A 15356-nucleotide genomic window follows, 5' to 3' on the forward strand; every position below is an offset into this window, starting at 1 on the left:
AAGAGAGATCAAGTGATGACTTAGATGAGGATCCTGGATTAAAGAGCATTACAGCAGAGGAAATAACTATAATTACATCACATCCTAACAGGAAGGTACATTAAAAAGTCATGACATCCAAATTAATATAAAAGTACTTCATTTGCATAGATGGTATACTATATAAGGTTTTGTATATATTATATGTATATTTTCTTTCTTTTTTTTTTTTTTTTTTTGTCTTTTTGCCTTTTCTAGGGCCACTTCCCATGGCATATGGAGGTTCCCAGGCTACGGGTCTAACTGGAGCTGTAGCTGCCGGCCTATGCCAGAGCCACAGGAATGCAGGATCTGAGCCACGTCTGTGACCTACGCTACAGCTCACAGCAACACCGGATCCTTAACCCACTGAGCAAGGCCAGGGATCAAACCTGCCACCACAGCTCACAGCAACGCCGGATCCTTAACCCGCTGAGCAAGGCCAGGGATCGAACCCGCAACCTCATGGTTCCTAGTCAGATTCGTTAACCACTGTGCCATGACAGGAACTCCTATATATATACTTTCTGTTTTATGGGGTAAGATATAAAAAGTGGCCTATATATAGTAAATAGTACATATGCAAGATATTGTTTCATGGTAAAAGGAAGTCAGCACAATTGACAGACCAAAAATAAGAAGGAAGTGAGCACTCTAACACAAATTCACAACCAACAGTGAGGCAAACATGTGGGGGAAACTGAGGCTTGTTTTTGATTCAGGCAGGAAATATCTGTGAAGGTTATTAATGCTTAATTCATATTAGAATCATTATGAATAGCTCCCCTCATGGCGCAGCTGAAACAAATCCGACTAGGAACCATGAGGTTGCAGGTTTGATTCCTGGCCTGCTCAGTGGGTTAAGGATCTGGCGTTGCCATAAGCTGTGGTGTAGGTTGCAGGCGAGGCTCAGATCTGGTGTTGCTGTGGCTCTGGGGTAGGCTGGCAGCTACAGCTCTGATTAGACCTCTAGCCTGGGAACCTCCTATGCCGCGGGTGTGGCCTTAAAAGAAAAAAAAAGGGACAAAAAGACAAAAAAAAAATCATTATGGATCTTCTTGCTATAGTCTATTATCCAACAATAATAATAATTAATAAAATAAGAGGGCTTTTGATTGAATCTTATTATGTGTCAGGTAGCATACCAAGTCTTTTACATATATTATATCAACAAAACAATGTTTAGATGAGGAGAGTCTTATTATCTCTATTGGGCACCTGTGTTATGGACTCACCAAGATATTCAGGGATTTGCTCAAGTCTATAGTAATAGAGTTATAATTTGAATTGGATCCACAAGACACCAAAAATCAGTCTTTTGTTCACGGGTGGATAGCGAGTTCTAGATATTACTAGAATTCCAAGTGGATGTAGTAGTTTTTGATTTTATTATCTTTAGCAGGTATATCAAAACTGGAATGAGCCAACGACATTGTTGGATCTCTGTATGTCCTGATATGTAAAGGCAAACAGCAAGCAAATGTCCTGCTACTCTCTCTTCCTGGGCTTATGGGGGGAGTGGAGATGGATCACCCACAATTACGACCTTCTCTTGAGACCAGGCCTGGCTTTCCAATCCTTCTCAACCAAGGGCTCAAGGCAACCACTGCCAATTTATTAAAAGTTTATGTGCCAATGAAATGTATTTGTAATTCCTGATAAAATAGGTCCTTTTTTATGATGAAAAAAATTGTCAAAATATTCAACATCACCAACATTGTTTAATGCAATTTTGCATTCCCTAAAGTCTCCCAATTAATTGATGCTGAAATCAGAAAGAATACTGGTTAGAGGGAACACAGGATACAGAATGAGTATTACTTACAACTGGAGAATTCCAAGGGGCAGGAGTGTTCATCCATTGGAAAATTGTGCAACTGTAATTGGCACTCAGCATCAATTGTCAACCTAAATAGAAAGACATAAAACACAAATATTTTAGACAATTAAAAAAATGTACATTAGCACAATTTCTAATGAGCATTTGCTTTATTCCTGGAGATTATGTCACCTATCCTTATTGATAACACAAGGTGACCCTCACTAAAGAAATCCACCAAGTCCAGGAGAAAATTATTTAAGACTGAATGTAGTCCATTTATTTTCACAGACCAAACAAGACGATCTCATTGACCTCAACTCTATATATTCAATACTTACAATCCCATGATTTTTTTAGCAAATTAATTGCACACATGAGATTGCTCAGTGAATGTACTTAATTTAGTAGAACAAACCATTGTGAGAACTTAAGCTCATTTACTGTTTGCATGTAAATGAATGCAGATAATTCTCAGATCTTATCTGCTAATTAAAGCAGAACCCTCTGTTTGTAAGTACTTGTTAGCTGTTAGCTTTAAATTACTATATGTGAGTTTAAAAACACCTGTGTTTCACAACGGAGCATTATGCATTTTATGAAGCAACCCTATGAAGCCGTTAAATAGGATGTTACGGAGCAGAAGAGTATCTAATGGCAATCAAAAAATGCTAAATATACATATGCAGACATATTAGAAAAATGTTTGCCAATGAGTCTCAATTAGTTTGCATCTGGGGTGCTTATACACATTCATAACTCATTACAGATACAGGCTGAGACTCTAGGAGGGAGAAAATGCAAAGGCGTCCTAATGTTTTGACCACGTTTGGGGAAGAATTGTAATGGTGATGGATTGACGCTTTTGAAAATTTCATATTCCTTAGCTGTATTTCACAATGTACAGATATCTTAAAGTAATAAAGGCGTTATTTTATAAAAATTTTTATATTGAAAGATTTTACATTTTTGAGTAATTTTTAACTGGGGATATTTTATTTTTCTATGCTGTGAGAGGGAATTACTGATCTTAAGATATAGCACTCATTGAACCCTTGATTATCTACACAGCACTGGGTGAGGTGAATTTTTCTCCCATTTAAATAAGTGTTATGATGACTTTATTGTACTTGAATTTGTCCAAAGTCCCAAAGATAGTGGTACAGTTAAGATTTGAACCTAAGATTGTATCTCCACAGCTGGAAGTTTTAATTATTGTCACTCAATAATGATATGATCTTTCAAAGAAAAGATTCATTTTATTCAGAAGTGAAATTATAATTGAATTTGCTGCTTTATCAGAATTATTTCTCCAAATTAAGCTGGAATTGTCAAAATTGAAAATAATATCGACTGTAGATAGGCACATAGATATCTATCTAGACACATATACACATTCATAACTCATTATAGATAAGCAACAAGAATAAAATCATCTCTCTATTTAGATTGGCAATTCATTCGCATGTTGAATGAATCTCATGAGTGACATTTTTGAGGCGGCTTCCATAATTAAATATTGTATAGTGATTCTGCAAGCTAACAGAAGTGGAAAAATGACTATGCTGTTATGAGGACAATAAAGGTACTTGAAATAGTGTGATTTTACTTAACACTTCAAAAGTTAGAATAAGCTCTTACTTAGACAAATTTGATTTCCACTAGATTCTAAATCCAATTATTACCTTACCTCTAATTTAATAAAAAAACATGATGAAATCAAAATATATAATACATACAATGAATTTCTTCTGTAACTGTGGCTATTTTTCCTAGTAACTGATACAACTGATGACAAAGAGTTTCAATCCAATTTAAAGTAGTATGTTTTATATCTTGATTATTACATATGGCATAAAATACATGTCTAAGTGCATCTAACATGAACTATTTTGAAGCTACAAGTTCCTGGGTATTATGGTATAGAAGAATCATATTATTCATGTCTATTACTGAAAATACATAATTTAAATATCCATTGTGCTTACTTTTTAATTAGGCTTTATGTTAAGAACTTTACTTATCACCCCATTTAGGCATTATAACAACTCTGTAAGGTAAGAATCATTAATTCTATTTTGTAGAAATTTAGAAAATGATGGGTAAGTGCTCAGGTGTAGTACCATGGAGTTCTTGGGCAGGGGCACATATCGGGGTGGTAATGCCTTCTTTGCCAATAATCTCCATCAATTCTCACCTAATTCCTCTAAATCAAAATGTAAACGAGTAAAAACAAACAATCTCTTACTATAAAAATTAAACTTGGAGATATGTGTAGCACCCAGACCCCTGCTACCAAATAGCTGCCCCTAAGTCTTGTATTCAATATGTTTTCTGGAGTTTCCTCCCTGTAGAAATCCTGGAGAAAATACCATAATACATAGAGATAATATAATATAGAGTGAATAATCAAAGCCAGACCTGTCTGATTCTTAAATCTATGTACTTATCTATTACGCTGATTTAATAACGAACTCTCACCATGAGAAACTTCAATGTAAAAATATTGCAAATGCATGTAATTATGAAGTGCTAAGATAATAGCAAAAATTAAGTAGAAAATCTTTAAAATGTTACTTATATTTGTTCAGAAAATAAATGATACCTCCTTCAAATCCCTCCCCCCAAATATCTATTCTCCAAATAGTAAAAAATTTTAGTCACACAGGCTACCCTTGAAGTGGTGAGTGGGGGATGGGAGATGGAACATTGTGTAGCTCAAAGAGAAGGATATACAAGACATTTCATCATCAAAAATTCTATCCTTGGAAATGGAAATACTTCCAAGCCTCACAACTCCTAAGGATGAATGACTGTGTTTTAGTGTCCACATTTTAAAGTAGCAGGACACACACACAAAAGCCAAGAACAGAAGGTATTACAAAGACAAGGGAAATTTCATGTCCCTGTGAGAACACAGAGTTCTCATATCAGTCATAGGAGATGTTTTACCTATGTGTACGTCCTTTGAAAAGGCTCAGTGATAACAGGAAGAAAAACTAATTTCGTAGTGTCACAAACCACTTTGATCAAACATGCCAATCCTGACATAGGCTTCACACCTTTCATTCTTTTTGTTTTAAGAGAATATGGTTGGTCTTTGTTTTATCCCAGCAATGACTCCTTTACATCTCCAAAAGAATACCTTAAGGTGTAGAGCACTCGGCCATCATTCCAAATCCTCAGCATCCTATTGGGAGTGGTGATCCAGTGTGCATCAGCCTTTTTTGAATTTCTGAAGAAAGTGTCTGGAATCCAGATTTTCCCCACCATGTTGCTATTCAATCGAAGGACTTTAATGGTGCTGTTAAATTTCAGACGTCTGTCATACCACGTTTGGGCAAAAAATATATCAATTGTATATTCCTGTTTTAAAGGAAACAATGAAACAGAGCATCTTTAATATAGCAGGATTATACTACACAGCATTTGTTTATATTTATTATCCTCATTGACAATGCAAAGCCAAGGTACTTTGGCTTTGAATAGTCCAAAAGAAAGCAAAAGCTTTGCTAGGGAGATTCAGTCATCTTTTGTAGACAAGTCAATATATTATGAAGAAATGGGCCCGTCTAACAAATTCTGGCAAAAGATTATAGCCCTGACACAGTCGTTTGCATTTGGTATTCATAGTGAAGAATTTCTTTCTTTTTTTTTTTAACACGTAGTTTTGCTTTTATTTCTGTTGCCTTGGGAGACAGACCTGAGAAAACATTTGTAAGGTTGATGTCAGAGAAGGTTTTGCCTATGTTCTCTTCTAGGAGTTTGATGGTGTCTTACATTAAGTCTTTAAGCCATTTTTTAAAAAATATTATGGTGGTTTTTTTTATTACTCAAATGAATTTATCACATCTGTAGTTGTATAATGATCATCACAATCCAATTTCACAGGATTTCCATCCCATAACCCAAGCACATCCTCCCATCCCCCAAACTGTCTCCTCTGTAGACCATAAGCTTTTCAATGTCCGTGAGTCAGCATCTGTTCTGCAAAGAAGTTCAGTCTGTCCTTTTTTCAGATTCCACATGTCAGTGAAAGCATTGGATGTTGGTGTCTCATTGTATGGCTGACTTCATTTAGCATGATAATTTCTAGGTCCATCCATGTTGCTAAAAATGCTGGTATTTTGTTCCTTTCAATGGCTGAGTAATATTCCATTGTGTATATGTACCAACTCTTCTTGATCCACTCCTCTGTCGAGGGACATTTAGATTGTTTCCATGTCTTGGCTATTGCAAATAGTGCTGCAATGAACATTGGAATACATGTGTCTTTGCAAGTCGTGGTTTTCTCTGGATGGATGCCCAGGAGTGGGACTGCTGGATCAAATGGTAGTTCTATTTATAGTTTTCTGAGGAATCTCTACACTGTTTTCCACAGTGGTTGTACCAATTTACAATCCCACCAACAGTGTACTAGGGTTCCTTTTTCTCCACACCATCTCTAGCACTTATTGTTTGTAGGCTTTTTGATGATGGCCATTCTGGCTGGTGTAAGGTGGCACCTCAGAGTGGTTTTGATTTGCATTTCTCTAATAATGAGTGATGCTGAACATCTTTCCATGTGTTTTTGGCCATCTGTATGTCTTCTTTGGAGAACTGTCTGTTTAGATCTTCTGCCCATATTTTTTATGGAGTTTGTTTTTTTGATATGGAGCTGCAGAAGGTGTTTATAAATTTTGGAGAGATTAATCCCTTGTCAGTAGATTCACTTGCAAAGATTTTGTCCCATTCTGTGGGTTGTCTTTTTGTTTTGTTTAGGGTTTCCTTTGCTGTGCAGAAACTTTGAAGTTTGATTAGGTCACATTTGTTTATTTTTGTTTTTATTGTCAATATTCTAAGAGGTGGATCTGAGAAGATGTTGCTGTCGTTTATGTCAGAGAGTGTTTGGCCTTTGTTTTCCTCTAAGAGTTTCATAGTGTCTGGTCTTCTATCTAGGTCTTTAATCGATTTGGAGTTTATTTTTGTGTATGGTGTTAGGAAGTGTTCTAACATCATTCTTTTCCATGTGACTGTCCTGTTTTCCCAGCACCACTTATTGAACAAGCTGTCCTTTCTCCATTGTCTTGCCTCCTTTGTCATAGATAAGTTGGCTGTAGGTGCATGGGTTTAATTCTGGGCTTTCTATCCTGTTCCACTGATCTATATTTCTGTCTTTGTGCCAGTACCATGCAGTTTTGATAATTGTTGCTTTGTAGTATAGTCTGAAGTCCAGGCGCCTGATTCTTCCAGCTCCATTTTTCTTTTTCAGGATGTCTTTGGCTATTCTGGGTCTTTTGTGCTTCCAAACAAACATGAAAATATTTTGATCGAGTTCTGCAAAAAATGACCTTGGTCATTTGATAGAGATTGCATTGAATCTGTAGATTACCTTGGGTAGCATAGTCATTTTGATAACATTGACTCTTCCAATCCAAGGGCATGGTATGTCTTTCCATCTATTTGTGTCATCTTTGATTTCTTTCATCAGTGTCTTATAGTTTTCAGAGTACAGGTCTCTTGTCTCTTTAGGTAGGTTTACTCCTAGGTATTTTATTCTTTTGGATGCGATGGTAAATGGGATTGCTTTCCTAATTTCTCTTTCTGCTTTTTCATTGTTAGTGTATAGAAATTAGAAATGCCGTTAATTTCTGTGTATTAATTTTGTATTCTGCGACTTTGCCAAATTCATGGATGAGCTCTAACAGTTTTCGTAGTGCAGAGTTTCTGACGTTATTTTATGCCAGATAATTCTCTGTTGTGGGGGCTGACTTGTATATATAGGATGTTTACTCACATTCCTAGCCTCTACCTACTAGGTCCCAGTAGCATCAACAACAAACCTCACCTCCAAGTTGTGACAACTAAAAATATCTCCAGACATTGCCAGTTGTCTCCTGAGGAAATTAAACACCCAGGTCAGAACCACTGCTATAAATGACCAGAATACTCTAAATTATAGTCCTAGACTGGCATGTGCTGGAGGCTCAGTTGCCTCATAATAAATTGAGGATCCTAAGGAATCCATCCTGTTAGGCAGTGTAAAGATAGGAAAGAACATTGTGCCCTGTGTGGCAGATAGCAAAAACTCAGGTAACTATTTTTATATTTTTACTATTGCAGTTGCTGTTCTTTTTTTTTTCTAAAGAAGAAGAAATGAACCAGTTAAAAGATATTCAGGGAGTTCCCATCATGGCTCAGTGGTTAATGAATCCGACTAGGAACCATGAGGTTGTGGGTTCGATCCCTGGCCTCGCTTAGTGGGTTAAGGATCCAGCATTGCCGTGAGTTGCAGTGTAGGTCACAGACATGGCTCAGATCCTGCATTGCTGTGGTTGTGGTGTAGGCTGGCAGCTACAACTCGGATTGGACCCCTAGCCTGGGACCCTCCATATACCGTGGGTGAAGTCCTAAAAATACAAAAGACAAAAAACCAAAATAAAAGATAATCTTTACTACAGTGCTAGTCTTTATCACAAAGATATTCACATAGTTCTAGGATAACAAATGGCTGTAATGATTACTCTCATATGTATATATCACTAAAGTGGCAAATGATTGACTTTAGTCAAAGAAAAGATAGTGTGATATGAATTAGACCTTGAGTCGTATCACCCAAGATCTAATTTGGTTATCATATTTAAATACTATTTAACATTACTTTATAACTCAAATTTAATCATGATTATGGATGAGAAAATAAAGGAAAACAACCCTCAGTGTTCTTAAAACATGATCCCCAGTGTTCTGAAAGTAGGACAATTGGGGGATGGGAGGCATCCGCATAGCTTAGTCAATTTCCTACAATCTACACCCACTTATGATTTTGCCCAAGAAATGCAGTCTGTCAGGATCAGACAAGAATCTTCTTTTGCCTCATGTGCATTGTTCTGGATTAAGTCCTTGTACCTCCTGCCTGTATATCTCAGTGGAATTGGCTCCAATTCCACTGACATAAGTCATACCACTTTGTTTACTATTTAATTCCATATTTGCAGTCCATAAGTAACAAGAGAGGAACCCATTCTGTGAAATTCTTTGTCAACTAAGCAATGATGTGCCAATAGATTAACTCAATCATTTCTGATCTACATCTTGGCAAACACACACACACACAGTTTTAGAATTCTTTTAACCAGCATTTCATAAACTATTATCCTGAGAGAGAAGTTCTGGGCACTAGAACTCCTGAAATTAAAAATTCTACGTCTAAATAAACTGCATATGTGGCTGATTCTTCTTAGATATTTACAATTTGTATCAGTACAAATACACATAAGTACAAACCCAATACACACCTATTTGTCAAAAAGGACAGATATTAAAAATCATGTAATATCACATCCATGACCTAATGAATGTGCTCCATTTTCATTACAATATTCTGAGAATTTTAACAGCAAAGAAGAAACATGTTGGCATTTGTTTAATGGTTACGCAGGCAAACTTGCTTGCATGGAATATGCAGGTGCTGTGTTTTTTTTTTTTTTTTTTTTAATCATTTCAGTTGAAAGCAATGTAAGTTCTTAATCTCTCTCTTTCTGATTCAGCAGAGTGTCCTGACTGCTTGCTTGGTAAACACTATTTTAAAGTTTTAGTGTCGTTACGTTACGCTATGCTATGCTACACCATAGTATGTTCCATTCTACTCTATTTAAGCTCCAATCTAATTTCTTTTTTTTTTTTTTTTTAAATGAGAGTTGCAACGTTTATTTCAGGTTATCTCTTGGTTTTTTTTGTATTTTTTTTTTCTTTTTTGCCACACAGGCAGTATGTGGGAATTCCTGGGCCAGGGATTGAACCTACGCCGCACAGCAGCAACCAGAGCCACAGCGGTGAGAACGCAGGAGCCTCAACCCGCTAGGCCATCAGAGAACTCCCTCCAATCTAATTTATTATTTCAAATTTGGATAGAAAGCTTTATAAAAGAACAAAGTTACATTTATTGTTACATCTAATAACACCATTTGCTCTGAGTAGCAATTCTGATTTGAAGCAAACTATGACCTCTCCATACCATCAATATTCTAAAAAGTAATCAAGCCCTACTTTTTATTTTGCAGTAAGCAGTACCTACTAAATAAGCAATGACTGCTGAATTTTAAGATTACATTTAAAAATACATATGTATAGAACAATATTTTATACAAAGGATCCTATTTAATTATTATGATAAATCATAAAAAATAATTATAACAGAGAAAAAAGGATCTAAAAGATACCCTCTTTCATTTTTTTATGGGATATTCTTGCTAGTTTCACATTACCACATTTCTTCTCTGTTAATAAAATAGACAAAAAATTAGAAACTTACCATATTGATAGCGTTCACAGGACCAATGCTATTCACATACATGTCTGTGTGAATTAATGTTGGTTTCACTGTGAAGAAAAACATATAAACATATGCATATGAAGAAGCACAATATTTTAATGTTTTAGTCCTTATTCTAAAGAGATTTTACTACATTAGAAGTGATTTATTCACAACTAATTTGATGCTAGTGACTAATTTGCTACATTTAAATCACTATTTGTTTTCAAAGTACTTCTCCTTTTAAGCACTTAGATGCAATAACCAAGCATAGCAGAATTTTGAAAATGATTATATTTTAAGGCTATATAAAAATGAATAAATATGAAAAAACTGCTCAGATTTTCTACATCCTCTCTCAGATATCCTGAATTTTATTATTTTTCCTTCAAGCTCTAGAATCTATGTGGGAATTGTAATCTGACTTGGCCTATATAGAAAAAAATAACTATTTAGTGACCTAGAAAATGCATTAGAAACCTGAAGTAGACATAAAAAGCAACAAGTATTATGAGTTGTGTTTGAAACATTTCTCCCTGTTGGTTCCTTTTATGACTTTATCCATCACTGGCCAACACAAAATCAATCTTCCTCAATGATTTAATGAATTCTGTGAGTCATCAAATAATATGAGGAAACCATATGGAAACCCAATACACACCTATTTGTCAAAAAGGACGGATATTAAAAATCATGTAGTACAACATCCATGACCTAATGAATGTGCTCCATTTTCATTTAACATTTAATGAACAAGGATTCATGATTCTGGGCTTCAATTCAACAAGTACATTTCTCTCATCTTTATCCATCTTCCATCAGGTGTCATGCTCTAATCCTCTGTGGACTGGCTACTTCACCACTCCTTGCATCCATACCCTTGCCTTCATATCAGTTAGGCTACTTCTCTGCCTTGGAACTTTGTGCTTAGCCATTTGACTTGACTTGGCTAATAATATATGGATGCAAGTGAATGTGCTAGTTCTAATTCCAACATTAAGCCTTATGAGCCTCTATTTTCTCTCTTGCTGTTTGCTATCATCATGTGAATTAGGAGAAGGATATTCCTAGCTAGTCAGCTGGTCCCAGGAGTGCAATGAGAGTAGAGCTTTCCTAAAAGAGCGGCCCTAACCCAGGTTGAACTTAGATTATACCACCTCCAGCAAAATGCCAAATAAATGCTTATTACTATATATGACTCAGATTTTGTGGTTGCTGTTACACAGCTATAGGTATCAGTATGTCCTTTCTTTATGTACCAAAAACCATGATTTAAGTATTTGTTCTTGGTTATTTCATACAGAAGCTGTCACTTTCTCCCTATAGTCTTTGTCAGAGATATCTATGAAAATTTAAATTTCTATCTCTCAAGCTGACTTGAACATCATCTTTTTTCATTTTGGACTTACCCATATTCCATCAACCCTCAGACCTGAATGCTATTTTTTACATTCTTTATTTTTACAACATACAATATAAGTCTCACTTACATCCTTCTGGTTATTGAAATGCGATGTTTTCTTCTAATGTTCTGAGCATGTTTGTTTCTATCTAGGTCACATTACAAAAGGTTTTAACATACCTCCTATATCAGGTCGAAGTTTATTGTCATAACCTTCCAGAAGGTTGTTTAAGATAACAGTGACATCACCCTCCGGAACTTTTGGAGTCAAGACCCATGTTTTGTTAGAAGCATAATCTTCATAGTCATCATCAGATTTTTGGCTAGTGAGGCTAAGAAAATAAAAATATTGGTCAAGAAACATATAGATGCCTTCCAAGTTCACTTTCACTCACAGACCTAGTGGAAAAGGAAAAATGAAATAAGATTGCAAGAATGCTGTACAATGGATTGCAGTGAAGATTCTCAGCTGAGGATTAGTAAGGTAATCAAACTTCACAGATGTAGAGTAAAATCTATTAAACCATACTCTTCAGTTTTCCAGAATGCTCTGTCTCCCCGTCTATAAGTATACCATGTTTTACCAGTTATTTTTGCCTTTCTGTACTGACACTCTTCCTATCCACCTGCCTATCTTTCTAAAGGACTTTAAAAAAAAATTTTTTTTTTGTGAAAGCATGCTTAAATGATCATAATCTAGTATAGGAGTTCAGACATAATGTCTACCTCCTCCTCCTTTGAGAAGTTAACTTGCTCCAACCTATTAATGAAAGCAAGAGACTGATAATTAGATTCACTCCCACAAACCGCCAGGCAAGCCTCTCCCCCCCTCAGTTGAACTAGTAAGGAGAGCTCAGTCTCACTTCCTTTTCTTCCTCCAGGGTGTGTGTATGTGTATTGTATTTTTCCCCTCACATGCACTGAAAGCCAGGGCGGTTCATTTATCTTTGATTGTTAAGAAGCTGGTACTATGAAGAAAGATGTAGTTGTAGATGTTATACCACTGTTTATCATAGCAAAAAGTTCCTAAACTAGAAATTCATCCTAATAGTAAATATACTACAATCAAAGAAAGTGAAATTATCTATTCTCAGTGATCAGAAAGCAACATAAAATATTCTGTTATTCAGTTTTCTAGTCCAAAACCTGTCAGAAAACCCCACAACTGGACCAGAAGCTAAGGCTGATCCTGGAAGGATATTGAAATTCCTAGTTTGCCTCTCCCTTGCCCCAAATTCCAACCCCTCCCCCTTCTTATACACATGAAAATGATATATTTTCCAGATCTAGCGGCAATGCTAAGTCTTACAAAAGCTGCCATTTTCATTTTTATCATTACTCAGTAAATACCGGTTACTTTTGCAGTATGCAGTGAAATAAAAAGTACAAACTTCACATATAAAGTTTCTCATTCTCATCTCCAGTTTATTTTCTTAAAGGTACAGTAAGAATGAATCTTTTCAGTAATCAAATCATTGCCAGATTCTCTGAATATATATCATGTTCTCAAACCATATTTATCACCTTTCTTCAATTACACTCATTCATCAAGAAAGTTACATATATATATACAGATGTAGATAAATAGATAGATGACCAAATATTGTAGAAGAAAGCTGATTATGTGATTTATCTGGTTTGAGAATGAGGATGATAGATGAAGTTTTAAAAGCAATCTCTGGCACAGATGGACTTCATAAGTAAGTAATCTTTTTATTCCTTTAAATCTTTATGAATAGGAGACATGAAATTTCAGTCCATACTGGCATAAAATCTAACATAGCCAGTCTTACATCTTGCACTTCAGATAGCATAAGAACTTAAAAAAAAGGCATTTCATAAAGTATCTATGGAGGGTATGTATGATGGTCTGGACAAAACTTCAACTATCTCTCAGTGAGAAATACTTCAGTGCAGGCAGAGACTAGTTCTCTGCTAGGAAAATTCCTCTTAAGCCTCAATTCATCATTTATCTAGAGCACTGATGAACTCTGCATTATAGAGTTCTAATCCTATGACCTAAATCTTACTAGTTTAAGAATTAAAAAAAAAAAAAAAAGAAAAAAACAGTTAAATTCTCTGACAAAGAAATTTTCAAATTCCTCCAATACTCATTGGGGAAAGAATGTATTTGACCCACCGCATATCACATAATGAAATTTCATCACTGTTTAACTTGTTTATGCAAAAATGCCTTTTCAAAAACACCTCAAGCTCTTCCTTCCTCTTTCTTCTCTCCCACTTTCTTTCTTTCTCCCCTTTTCTCCTCTTTTTCTCTTCTCTCTCTCTGCCCCCACTTCCCTTCCTCTCTAACAAATGCAGCCTATTAAAACTTCTTCAAAGAAAGTAAACAGAAATTAAATCATTTGGCATGCTTGTTCATAGATGTCCTCATACTAACAAATAATCCAAGGATGATGGTTCCATATTACCATTATTACTGTTTTTTGACAGACTAGGATGAAAAATACATCAAGTGAAAAGATAAGGGATACGTCTTCGAAGGAATATTACTTTCCAGAATTGCACCAGTAATTCTCTTAGAGTCATCATCTACTGGATGCCAAAACAATAATCAAATAGATTGTTTCCCATAAAAGTCTGTGACACACCTAGTCACACACTTAGAATGATTACTTAGCCACAAAGAGGGGAAACAGAGTAGAGAAATTAAAAGCATACACGTGGGAGTTAGAAAGTACCAGGTTTGCCTTCTGGATATCTTCCGTTTCACTTACTATTTTATGACCTTGGGCGAGTTATTTAACCTTGCTAAGTTTCACAAAGTTTGCATCTTTAAAATAGAGTTAATACTAGTATTCACAGCACACTTGTATGCAAGATTAATATAATACTTATTAGGTACTTAGCACAGTGATTGACACATAGTCCTGAAGGTAGATTGCTAACAATAGCTCCAACCTCATAACTACCACCTCAGTCTACAGATAAGTGCTTCCAGGCTTTGATCTAATAGTGCTGAGATGAACTAAAAACAGATGTTATCCAAGAAGAAAAATAATGAACCCCTACATTATAAATAAATGAAGTTTCTATTCTCTAGAGTGTTCTCAGCTGAGGTCTAAATTAATGGGGTTGAGGAATAATCTGGGATTGTTTCCAGATTTTTTTTTTAAGAATAAAAAACTTCTCTCATTCAAAATTGGGTGTTTCTCTAAGTTTCTTTACACCAAGACCTCCTCACTTATAGGTGTAGGATCTAGGGAATGAAGTCTGACCATTAGATAAGGCATTTCATAGAAATGTGAACTCCATAAGAAAGTCAGGGCAGAAACAGATTGATAATGATCCAAGAAAATGACTTAACAGTTGAGTGGGCTGAGAGCCAACATAAACTTCAACTTCTAGCTAAAGGCACCTATCTAAATATAATGGTCTTTAGAAATAGTTACTCCTTCATGAGCCCTTTACAGACTAAACATAATCTTATAAAGGTAAAGGACTAAAGTTAATATTACTCTTTTAAATTAATTCACGTAATGGGAAATGCTAATTCTGTAGTCTGAGTGATAATTTCAGAAAGACAGTGCTAAAAAATATTGCAAAGTTTTCATCTTTGAAAACTTTTGAAAAATTGTTAAAAAGCCATTTGACCAAGAGCCTTGGACCAGCAGCATGAGAATCTCCTAGAAAATTTATAGAAATATAGACCCCTGGACCCCACCTGCACTCTTGAATCAGAATTTTTAACAAGATCATCAGGTGATTCATATGCATATTAAAATATGAGAATCTCAGTCACAGAGTATTTAAATCAGGGGTGCTTTCTTGCTTGCTTGCATGTGTTGGTGTGGACTCTTTAA

The 15356-nt window shown here is 35.5% G+C and overlaps 1 protein-coding gene across 5 annotated transcripts in view; it reads right to left on the bottom strand.

The window, feature by feature from the left end:
* Nucleotides 1-15356, bottom strand: part of GABRG2 (gamma-aminobutyric acid type A receptor subunit gamma2) — a 101617-nt gene that overhangs the window by 60475 nt on the left and 25786 nt on the right. For all 5 annotated transcript variants that reach the window (XR_014830910.1, XM_003359825.5, XM_003134087.5 and 2 more), the window contains exons 2-5: nt 11713-11864; nt 10131-10198; nt 4983-5203; nt 1844-1926 (exon numbers count right to left, since the gene is read on the bottom strand). Coding sequence is in view for 4 of the 5 variants with exons in the window: in XM_003359825.5 (XP_003359873.1) it covers nt 1844-1926; nt 4983-5203; nt 10131-10198; nt 11713-11864 (524 nt within the window). In the remaining variant the exon portion in view is untranslated. The remainder of the gene's footprint in view (nt 1-1843; nt 1927-4982; nt 5204-10130; nt 10199-11712; nt 11865-15356) is intronic.

Source organism: Sus scrofa, chromosome 16, assembly GCF_054392235.1.
Source record: "Sus scrofa isolate SSC_HxYL_T2T_F1_AM1 chromosome 16, Sscrofa_HxYL_maternal_Yorkshire_Landrace_v2.0, whole genome shotgun sequence".
NCBI classification, from domain to species: domain Eukaryota; kingdom Metazoa; phylum Chordata; class Mammalia; order Artiodactyla; family Suidae; genus Sus; species Sus scrofa.